The 12500-nt window shown below is 39.6% G+C and overlaps 1 protein-coding gene across 1 annotated transcript in view; it reads right to left on the bottom strand.

The window, feature by feature from the left end:
* The window catches only part of LOC125025191 (E3 ubiquitin-protein ligase TRIM9-like), a 51517-nt gene that overhangs the window by 8893 nt on the left and 30124 nt on the right, over positions 1-12500 (bottom strand). The window contains exons 3-4 of the mRNA XM_047613166.1: positions 12493-12500; positions 9109-9268 (exon numbers count right to left, since the gene is read on the bottom strand). The exon at positions 12493-12500 is cut by the window's right edge and continues 95 nt beyond it. Coding sequence (XP_047469122.1) covers positions 9109-9268; positions 12493-12500 — 168 coding nt within the window. The remainder of the gene's footprint in view (positions 1-9108; positions 9269-12492) is intronic.

The following is a 12500-nucleotide window of genomic DNA, read 5'->3' as shown; positions in this document are numbered from 1 at the left end:
GATGGTGATGGTGATGGTGATGATGAATGATAATGATGATAACAATAACGATAACAAAAATAATAATAACAATAAGCAGATGAATATATACATAGAATAGATACAAGAATACAAGTACCCAAAACCCCTCCCCTCTCCTCCCCCCCTCCCCCCCTCCCCCCCCACCTTACCTCATCCCTTAACCTCCTTCACATAAAAAATGAATAAAATATGATTAAAAACAGACAAAATAAATGAATAAATAAATAAATAAGTAAGACAAAGTAAGCCATATAGATGAACGTAATAATGACAGGAGTCAATGTAATACATTATCTTTCAAAAAAAAAAAAAAAAAAAAAAAAAAAAAAAAAGACGCGCGAATATAATTTTTGGGCGCGAAAGGAAATGGCGGGAAAAGAGAAGTATGCAACAAACGTCTTTCTGTTTTTTGTGCCTTTTTTAAAAGATAATATTCCGTAATTTATTCTCGGAGCAAAATCGGAAGAGCGTTTAGCGAAAATTATATGTAGCACAGGAATATCTTATTTTATCTCTCTCTCTCTCTCTCTCTCTCTCTCTCTTTCTCTTTTTCTTTTTTTCTTTCTCTCTCTCTCTCTCTCTCTCTCTCTCTCTCTCTCTCTCTCTCTCTCTCTCTCTCTCTCTCTCTCTCTCTCTCTTTCTCTTTTTCTTTCTCTCTCTCTCTCTCTCTCTCTCTCTCTCTCTCTCTCTCTCTCTCTCTCTCTCTCTCTCTCTCTCTCTCTCTCTCTCTCTCTCGCTCGCTCTTGCTCTTTCTCTTTTTTTCTGTCTCTCTCTCTCTCTCTCTCTCTCTCTCTCTCTCTCTCTCTCTCTCTCTCTCTCTCTCTCTCTCTCTCTCTCTCTCTCTCTCTCTCTCTCTCTCTCTCTCTCTCTCTCTCTCTCTCTCTCTCTCGCTCTTGCTTTTTCTCTTTTTTTCTGTATCTCTCTCTCTCTCTCTCTCTCTCTCTCTCTCTCTCTCTCTCTCTCTCTCTCTCTCTCTCTCTCTCTCTCTCTCTCTCTTTCATAATGTATTGCGTTCTGCATATACATATATATGTGTGTGTGTGTGTGTGTGTGTAGGTATGTTTATGTATATTTACATTCACACACACACACACACACACACACACACACACACACACACACACACACACACACACACACACACACACACACACACACACATATATATATACATAATGGAGAAAGAGAGAAAGGGGAGAATGAGAGATATAACAGGGAACAAAAGAGAAATAGAAAGAGAAGAAGAGAAAGAGGGAGAGGGAGAGGGAGGCAAGAAGGGGAAAGAGACAGCGTGTGCATGTATGTGTTTAATCTATTATTTCCGCTCTTGTTCATCGCCTTAATTAATTGTACTGGAGATTAATTCCGCACATTCCGAGCAAGACCGAAATATCTGCAACCGCTATCCTCGTCCAACGGAATAATAATGACCGACAAAAATAGAGATAAAAAGAAAATGAAAATGAAAAAAAAAAAATCACGACAGTATATATCGTAATCAAATACCTTTTACGTAACAATGGAGTAAACCAGTACCACTTAGTAACACAAACGAAAAAAAAAAAAAAAAATGTAACTTGTGATATACGCTCCACCCCTTCCTCCTCCCCCCCCCCTCCCCCCCTGTCGGCTTATGAATGCTTCTCCCTTTACCACAAAGCTGACGAGGCAGACTGAGCAAAATGTATTATAATCAAAGTGTAACAAAGCATAGAGGGAACAAAGAGTACCGCCCTTCTATCCCTTCCTTCTTTATCCCACTCCCTTTCTCTCCCTCTCTCTCTTACCCCTTATCCACTGCCGTCCCTCCCTCCCTGTCTATCCTTCTCTCCCTCACCCACTATCGCCCCTTCCTCTCTCCCTTTTTTATTTTATCTCTCTATTCCTCTTCCTCACCTACCAATCGTCGCCCTCCCTCTTTCCCTTCTTTTTTCCCTCTTTCTCTATTCTCCCTCTTCCCCACTCACCCACCCTCGCCCCTTCCTCCCTCCCCTCTTTATTCCCTCCCTCTCTATATCTCTTTCTCATCACCCACTGTCGCCCCTCCTTCTCTCCCTCCCTTCTTTATTTCCTCCCTCTTTACCCCTCTTCTCCCCCGACAGGGGGTCGCCCCTCCCTTCCTCCCTCCCTTCTTTATTCCCTCCCTCTCTATATCTCTTTCTCATCGCCCACTGTCGCCCCTCCCTCCATTCTTTATTCCCTCCCTCTCTATCCCTCATCCTCCCCCTCGCCCCCTGTCGCCCCTCCCTTCCTCCCTCCCTTCTTTATTCCCTCCCTCTCTATCCCTCATCCTCCCCCTCGCCCCCTGTCGCCCCCCCTCCCTCCCTTTGTAACGCTTGTGGCTCACAATGACCTTGAGCGAGTAACAGGTTACGATCACAACATATGGGCGTTACTCCGGCAAGATCAATGAGGCGCGTGTAGGTTTTTTTTTTTGCTTTTCTTTTTTGTTATTGTGTTATTAGGCTTTGTTTATTTTACCTTTTTTTTTTTTACCTTTGCTTAATTTTCACAAAGGGGTTATTTATTGTTATTATTATAATTATCATTATTATTTTTATTTTTTAAGTCTTTTTATTTTCTAATATTCTTTTTTTTTTTCCTTTTAAAATTTTCAGTTTGACGAGGGACAGCGCGTGTTTTCGTAATGGCGAGTCTGTAATATATAAATTTATTTCTGCTTTTGCTGTTATAAAAAAGAATAAGAAAAGGAAGGGGAAACAATAAACACCATGATTTTTATTCTGTCATTTATGACGAAAGAGACAAAACTGTACGAGGGGGTTTTAATACCTTATAAAGTATAATCCAAGACCCCAAATTGTTCCAGAAGCAATTACTTAGATTATAGGAATAACTGCACATATATAATATACCGAAACATGGAAAAGAGAATTTACCAAACAAAAACAAAGCAAAGAAACTGGGTACAACATTGTCGGAATGAGAGAACTCGCAAAAAGAGAGACACTGAGGAAAAAAGGAAAAGAAAGAGCGGACGCAGTAGCTTCGCTCTCGAAAAAAGGGAGCTTTCAGTAGGAGCTTCTCAGCCAAGGGGTTTATACTGCGGATGAGTGCGTTTGCGTGCGTGTTTGTTTGTTTGTTTATTTGTCTGTGTGTGTGTGTGTGCGTTCGTGTGTGTGTGTGTGTGTGTGTGTGTGTGTGTGTGTGTGTGTGTGTGTGTGTGTGTGTGTGTGTGTGTGTGTGTGTGTGTGTGTGTGTGTGTGTGTGTTTGTGTGTGCGTGTTTGTTTGTTTGATTGTTTGTTTTATTGTGTAGGTGTGTATGTGTGTGTGTGAGTATAATAGTGAGTGAGTGATTGAGGGTGAGAATGAGAGTGAGAATGTGTGTATGAGTATGAGTGTAATTGTGAATGAGTGTGAGTGAGAGAGTGTATGTGTGTATGTGCCGAACGAGTGAATAAACAGCATGAATGTATGAACAGATGAAGGAGTGAGTGAATGAACAAACGATGGTAGTCGCTCTATCTATAACATCAAGCCCTCGCCTCTAAACCGGACGCCGGGTGAACGCAATCACTAACGGCTCCCCCTCCCCCCCCTTCCCTCGTCCTCCCCCTCCCCTCCCCCCCTTCCCTCTTCCTCCGCCTCCTTACTCCACCCCTCCCCATTCTCTCATCCTTGCATTCATCCTACACTTACCCCTCCCCTCGATTCCCTCGTCCCTTCCCACTTCCCTTGTTCTTCATACCTCTCCCTCACCCCCTTCCTTTCCCCTCTTCCCTCTTCACGATCCCCCCCCCCCCATTTCCTCTCTCTTTATCCCTCTCATCCCATCCTCCCACTTCCCTTATCCATTCCCCTCCCCTACCATCATTCTACCCCCACCCCCTTCTATCCTTTTCAATTCCCCCTTCTCCCTTCCCTTGCCCTCACACGCCAACCCTTCCCTTCACCTCATCACAGCCCCCCCCCCCCCTCAACCTTCCCTTTATCCCAACCCTTCCCACTCCTTCCCTTCCTCTCACCCCCCCCCCATTCCCTCCCCCTCCCCCCCAACCTTCCCTTTATCCTCACCCATCCCTTCTCCCCTCTCCTAACCCCCCTTCCCTTCCCCTCCCACCCCCTCCACTCACCCCTACCCCCAACCTTCCTTCTATCCCACCCCTTCCCTTTCCCTCTTACCCCCCTCTACCCCCACCCCTACCCCTACCCCCAACCTTCCTTCTATCCCACCCCTTCCCCCTCCCCCCCCCCCTTCGACCCCCTCATGACGGCATATATTGATCATAGTGTCAGCCTCCTTGATGGATTGATGGTCATCAGAGAGAGAGATACGATTAGGCTGAATTGGTCAGCATTCGCAACCCAATTTTTTTTTTTTTTAAATACTTGGTAAGAATATGCGATATTGACCAAAACAAAACAACAACAAAAAAGAGGAAAACTAGGTTTTAAAATGTTTTTGAGAATATAGGAGATTGATCACAAAAAAGAGAAACAAATTGGAATCGATTTTTCATATATATATATATATATATATATATATATATATACACACACACACACACACACACACATATGTATATATATGTATATATATATATATATATATATATATATATTGGTAATATTCGAGATTGACCCCCCCCCCCCCACAAGAAAGCAAGAAATAGGAATAGATTCGGGATTCCCAACCCAAGATTTTAAAAAATACTTGGTGAGAATATACGAAATTGACCCTCCCCCCCCCCAAAAAAAAAAAAAGCAATAGATTTTTTTCTGTTTTTTTTTTTTGCGTATGGCTTGTCAAGATGATACGGACTGTACTTGTTTGGGTTTTCCCCTGTACTTTATTTGTCTTTTATTTGCTTTTTTTTCTGGGCCTTATTTGGACTTCATAAGGACTCTCTTTCAACCTTAATTGGACCTTAATTAAACTTTATTCGGACTTTATATGGGCTTTAATTAAGTTTGATGTGGTCTTGATATAGGCTTTAATTAAACTTTATTTGATATTAACTTACGCTATATTTGTACTTTGTGTAATTTTTAACTAGACTTTACTTAATCTTTACTTGAACTTTCCATGAACTTTATATGAACTTTATTTGGACCGTATCGTTGAACTTTACCTGAATAAAATTTTACCTGGACTTCATATGAACTTTATTGGGGAATTATTTGAACTCGATTGAGGTGAAAGTCTTTAAAGTTTAAATGTGACAATTTAAGTTTTTTGTCTTAAATTAATAATAATTTGAGTTCTTAATCATGTTTGTTTCTGCCTATTTGTGTTTTATTTGTTTATTTATCATATACATCTGTTTAATCTTTTCCTTTTCCTTATCCTTGATTATTTCATTGTTTAATCACTTATTCATCTTTGATTCGTCGTTATTATTTATTTTCTCACTCCTCTTTCATTCGTTATTATCACTTATTCTCTTATCCCTTTTTCATTCATTATCATTTATATTCTGATTCCTTTTTCATTACTTTTTATCCTTTATTTTATTATTCCTTTTTTATTCATCATTATCATTTATTTGCTCATACACTTTTCGTTCATCATTATCACTTATTCTCTCATACACCTTTCATTCACTTCCTAACACACCTACGCAACACAATACAAATCTTTTCATGTCCCAGCCACTTTATTCTTGTTAGGCTAAAAATCACTGTGGATGTGAGAAGTCTTTACTCCGCCTGGATTAAGGATTATCCATTGTTGCAGGAAATGCTCATGAAAGTTATGAGGTGCCATGATACGGGGTGGCATGGCAACATCAAACGCTGGATTTGCGTTGCAGATCTCATGGGTGGTATAGGTGCGTGTGTACGTGTGAATGCGGACAGTTATGTGTGTCTGTGTGCGAGTGTGTGTGTGTGTGTGTGTGTGTGTGTGTGTGTGTGTGTGTGTGTGTGTGTGTGTGTGTGTGTGTGTGTGTCGTGTGTGTGTGTGTGTGTGTGTGTAATGTAAATGGTACTTACAAAGACACTGACTCTAGGGAATGGAGCGCACACACACACACACACACACACACACACACACACACACACACACACACACACACACACACACACACACACACACACCTATCCATCTATCTATATCTGTCTACCTTTCTAACCATCTTTCTATCTATATCTCTACCCTATCGTACTCTCTGTGGATATATATCACATATAATGTTAATACTTCACCTTACATTAAGGGAAGAAGGGGTTTTGCGAGCTTCCGATACAGGAAAAGTTTGGGCGGAAGATTACACGACAATTCAATTTTCTCAAATACAATGGCCTTTAAGCCTAACTCGTTACGGTCTCGTAGACAAACAACAGACCATGCGCGAAAAAAAAATCGTATTTTTCCTGTGACTTTATTCCTATCGATGTAGGATGAGGAATCTTGTTTTTTTTTTTTTTTGTTTTTGTTATTTTTTTTTTTTTTTTTGGAACGAGGATTACGGAAAGGATACTTTTTTTTTTTTTTTTTTTTTTTTTTGGGGGGGGGGGAGTCTGTGATTAATGTTAACGAGGCAGATGAGGCACGAATCATATTATCCGAAAACCTAACATGATTCCCCCCCCCAAAAAAAAAAAAAAAAATCTCATCCTGTTTTCGTACACACACACACACACACACACACACACACACACACACACACACACACACACACACACACACACACACACACTCACACACTCACATATATATATATATATATATACACACGTTTATATATACACATACATATATACATACATATACTGATATATATAGATAGACAGATAAATAGATAGATCTATATAGATATACATACACATCTGATTTGGTCACATCAGATAGGCGTTTTTTCCTATCAATCACATCAAAATAATGCCACAGAATCGGCGCGATGCATCACTACACACAACAGATTATATACATATCGGTACCAACACTTGTACCAATTTATTGAGTTAATCTCTATGTGTGTGTATGAGGGACAATATTGGCACGGGCTTTCAATATGACGTGGAATGTTATCTCTCTGTGTTCCCCTATTTTTTTTTTCTTCTTTTTTTTTTTTTTTTTTTTTTTTGGGGGGGGGGGTTGCGTGTTGTGTGTTTTCGGTGATTTTTTTTTTTTTTTTTACTTCTCTGTTTGTCTATTTATCCTTATGGTTATTTATGTGTTTTATTTGTCTGTCTATCTGTCCGTCTAGTTATCTATCTGTGTCTGTCTGTTTAGTTGTTTATCTATCTATCTGTCTGTTTGTTTCTCTATATATATGTCTATATATATATCAATTTATCTATTTATCTATGTCTGTCTGTGTCTGTCTGTCCATCTATCTATTTATTTTTCTGTCTATCTATCTAACAATATATTCTTACGTCTAATGATTATCTAAATATGTATGAATATGTAAACCTTAACATACGTCTAGAAATCAGTTCCAAAAGCGTGAAAACACACACACACACACACACACACACACACACACACACACACACACACACACACACACACACACACACACACACACACACACACACACACACACACACACACACACACACACACACACACACACTCACACACACACACACATCACACACACACATACACACACACACACACACACACAAAACAGGAACATTATAACAAGAACACGAACACCTTTCTCCACTTCCCTTCCTCTTGCGTGCGGATAAGACATACTTCTCCAACGCAAATGCCAGATTACAGTGGCTCTTACATGACAAAGCGAGAGGAGAGTGACTGTCGCCTATGACAGGAGTGAGAGAGCACGTCTTGACACAACCTGACGCGCTGGTGGCAGAGCCCTGGGCATCAAACGCTGGTTCTCATTTGCATACCTTACAGGGGGAGTTGTCAGGTGTGTTTGCATAGGTGATGATTATGCACACGAACGCAGTGGGTAGAGATTGTGTGTGTGTGTGTGTGTGTGTGTGTGTGTGTGTGTGTGTGTGTGTGTGTGTGTGTGTGTGTTGGGGGGGGGGGGTACGTGTGCGCTTGTGCGTGCGTGTATGTGTGAACGTATCAACGAATGAGTGAGTATATGTGTGCAAACGGGCATGTGCGTGTGTAACGTAGTCAATACTATAAAATCAATAGCATCCCTCTTTCTATAGAACTGAAGATCTAGGCCTAAAAAAATAATCACATGAATACATCTATAGGTTTCCAATTTCATGCTAAACGAACAACTTGAAAATCGGAGGAATAAAAAGAAGGAAGATTTGTAAGTAGCTCTTTTCTAATTCCCTAAGCTCTGAGAAGCCGATCTAAATATTATTTAAAAAAAAATTCCATTTAACATGCGGGTGACAGTCAGCACATGCTCTGGGGATGAAAAAAACAACAACAACAAAATCAACGAATCTGCAACAGAGCAACATAAGACAAGGGTAAGCGCGAGGACACATTAAGAAACTGGCCCTCAGAAAATAAAAATAACAATATTAATAATAAGAAGCATTAAGGCATATAATTAGGTGTATATACCTGCAGGCCTTCTCTCCTCGCCATCCAGGCACGCTGTGAAGGGCGGGAATAGTCGACATTAATTTAGTAATAAGAGAGATGCGTTAGAACATAAATATCCAAAGGAGTTTTTAACAATTCTGGATTCAAAGTGTTCGAGACAGTTGATCATTAGAGAGAGACGATTCGAACATAAATATCCAAAGTAGGTTTCTTTAACGTAAACTTTTGATTCCAAAACACCAATTGTGGATTCAAATGGTTCGAATCAATTGTTCAATAAGAATATTCGAAATTCATTGATCAAAAAGAGAGATGAGTTAGAACATAAATGTCCTAAGTAGGAGCTTCTTAACATCAATTCTTGATTCCAAAGTACCAATTCTGGATTCAAAGTGTTCGAATCCCTTGATTAATAAGAGAGATGATTCGAACATAAATATCCAAAGCAGGATTTTTTAACGTAAACTTTTGATCCCAAAACACCAATTCTGGATTCAAAGTGTTCGAAAGACTGGTGGTGTCCTAAGGCAACCTGAATGTCCACTACAATCTGGGTTAATAACAACGAGAAATGCTAACCGTATAAAGTGGCAAATCTTTAATCAAACATCTCTCTTCGACTCACGTTTCATCTGGACGAAATTGAAGGCGTTGACAACTCTGAGGGCGTTCTTGTGTTCGATGTCAAGGTCGATGTAGGGACTGAGACGCGTGGAGGACGAGGCCAGTTCCTTGTCCCACGTGAGGTCGAGGTCACTCACTCGTCCGATCAGCTGGGGTCCCATCTGCGGAAGGAACACGTGGGGGAGATTAGGCTTTGAGAACTCTTGTAAAATCGCGATAGAACTTCAGAAAATTTGGTACAATAATTAAAAAAATACATGAAAAAGAAAGAGATGGGTGGATAACTATAAAGAGAAAGAAGGAAACACGTGTAATAGATTAGGCTTTTGCAGAATCGCGGTAGAACATCAGAAAAATGGAAAAAAAAGTAAATAATTGAAAAAAAAAAGAAAGAGATGTGTGGATAGATATAAATAGAAAGAGGGAAAGTTGAGAGATAAGACCCGTTCCGATCAGCTGGGGTCCCATCTGCGGCGGGGGAAGAAAACAAGTGGAGGAGATTAGCCTTAGGGATCTCTTGCGATAGAAATTAAGAAAAAAAGGCACAATAAAAAAAAAATAAATAAAAAATAAAAAAACGAAAAACGTAAGGAAATAATAATAATAAAAAAAGAATGAGACGAGTGGAGAGATACAAAAAGAAAGAAGGAAAGTTGAAAGATAAGAACCGTTCCGATCAGCTGTTCCCCCATCTGCAAGGAAACAAGTGCATCAGATTACTTGAGATCACTTGTGAAATCGTGGCAGAACTTCAGAAAAAAAAAAAAAAATAAGGAAAAAAAAAATTGAGAACTATAAAAAGATAGTGGATATATATATGTGTATATATATATATATATATATATATATATATATATATATATAAAGAGAAAGAGAGAAAAGGGAAACACGAGTGCTAGGTCAGAAGTCTTTGGGATATCAGAGTAGAACTGAAGAAAAAAGACAAGATAATTAAAAAGGGACAAACATAAATACATGCTTAAAAAGAGATAGTGAATGAATATAGAGAGGGAGACGGAAAGCTGAGAGGTAAGCTTTTCCGATCAGCTGGGGTCTCAGTTACAGCCACGAAAGAAAACACGTTATTTGAGATCTCTTTTGTCCAATCACGGTAGAAATAAAGTAAAAAACAAACACACAAAGGGGTAAATAATTACACATATAAAGAGATTAGTGGATAAATATAAAGAGGAAGGGGTAAAGTTGAAAGATAACGCCCGTTTCGATCAGCTGGCGTCTCATCTGCAACGAAGAAAGGAAAAGCGAGAGCCAGATTGACCTTTGTGATCTCTTTTGAAATGATGGTAGAAATTTAAAAAAGGGCAGACAGAATCAACTAATAAAATAGAGAAGTGACCAGATACAAAGAGAACGAGGAGAGTTGAGAGATAAGACCGCTCCGACACCGCCATGTATTCCTCCGCCAAGCGCGCCGGGGTAGGGGGCGGGGCAGAGAGCGGAAACAGGGACAGAAGAGAAAGAGGAAGGAGGAGGAGGAGGAGGGAGAAGAGAAAGGTGGAAGGGGGAGAGGGGAGAGGAGAGGGGGAGAGGGGAGAGGAGAGGGGAGTCCTAAGTATCACGCGACTCCCTCTTTATCACATTTAATTACGAGGGAAAAGTCCCGCTAATTTCTTCCCGGAGGCTACAGTCGGCCGCCTCCGCCTGCGCCACCTCCGGGAAAATTTAAGATCGGGCGCTCGCGTGTGTGCAGGTGACTCCCCGCTTGCTCTGCCATTGTTTCCGCCGCCGCACAATTGAGGTAATTGACTCTTTTTCTGACCCGGTGATTGTAGCATCCTCTCGACAACCTGGAGGGCTTCGCGGAGGTTCAGGTCCCGACCCGGACATGTAAAGATGTCCTGCGCCTTCCGTGTCCTGCTCCATTTTCCCTCCCGCGGCTCTCGCTCTCTCTCAAAATCCCGCGGGTCTTGCTCCTAATGCTATTTCTGTTAAATCATCGTGTATATGAATATGCAGTCTTGATATCAATATTATTAAATGTATGCTTATAAGCACGCACGCACGCACACACACACACACATGTATATGTATATATATATACACATGAAAGGAGAAAACACACTACCGTGTTGATACTATGGTATAAAAACCCACACTGTAAAACTAGATTTAATTGAAAAAGAGACTACAGTTTCGGAATCCACCTGGATTCCATCTTCAGACCTGAAGATGGAATCCAGGTGGATTCCGAAACTGTAGTCTCTTTTTCAATTAAATCTAGTTTTACAGTGTGGGTTTTTATACCATATATACACATATATATGTATGTGTATGTATATATATATATATATATATATAATATGTATATACATATATATGTATGTGTATATATTATATATATATATATATATATATATATATATATATACATATATGCGTGTATGTGAGTGAGTGAATCAGTGAGAGTGAGAGTGTGTGTGTGTGTATGTGTGCGTATTCATCCCATCCTTCTTTAGAGTTGCAGGTTATTTCACAAGACTTTAAATAAAATTAAGACTTTAAATAAAATTAAAATCATATAACCCACCTAAAACATCTTCTAAAACACAACTCTCTTAAAAAACAACCTATCCCCTTCACCCTGCAAGACCGCAAAGTATCTCAAGCCTCTATTAACTATTAAATCCAATATGGCGACCGTATAAGTTCGGAAATACAATATAGAGAGGATTCGAACCTGTATAAAATAGTATGAGACATCAAGTATAGTCTATACGGGATTCAGATTTGCATATCCTCTAAAACACAACTTACTTAAAAATAAACTATCCCCTTAATACTGCAAGACCGCAAAGTATCTCAAACCTCTTTTAACGCACTGGTTGTCATAAATGCTCGCGGGAATCCAATGTGGCGTCCGTATAAGTTCGAAAATACAACCTAGAGAGGATTCAAACCTGTATAAAATAGTATGAGATCGCAATTATAGTCAGATTTGCAGAAAGTAACAAAGAGTGAAATAAAGCTTTAAGAGGAATTCAAACCTGTGTAAAGTAGCATGCGACAGAAAATAAAAGTCAATAGGGGATTTCATACCCTTATTAAATAGCGTAAGACCGAAAATATGTATATACGTTTATCTATATACAGAAATAAATAAATTATACATATATACTTACATACATACACATACATATATATACATATATATATAATACATACATATATATATACACATACATACATACATACATACATACATACATACATACACACACACACACACACACACACACACACACACACTCAAGGGTATTAAAACTTGCATGCACTAATATAAGACCCAAAATAAAATCTACAGAGGGATCCAACCCTCTACGAGCTAGCATAAGACCGACAATAAAGTCCGAAGGGGGATCCAAACCTGCATAA

The sequence above is a fragment of the Penaeus chinensis genome, chromosome 4 (genome assembly GCF_019202785.1).
Source record: "Penaeus chinensis breed Huanghai No. 1 chromosome 4, ASM1920278v2, whole genome shotgun sequence".
Classification (NCBI taxonomy): Eukaryota; Metazoa; Arthropoda; class Malacostraca; order Decapoda; family Penaeidae; genus Penaeus; species Penaeus chinensis.
The sequence above is the reverse complement of the archived record's forward strand: the minus strand, read 5'-3'. Positions and strand labels throughout refer to the sequence as shown.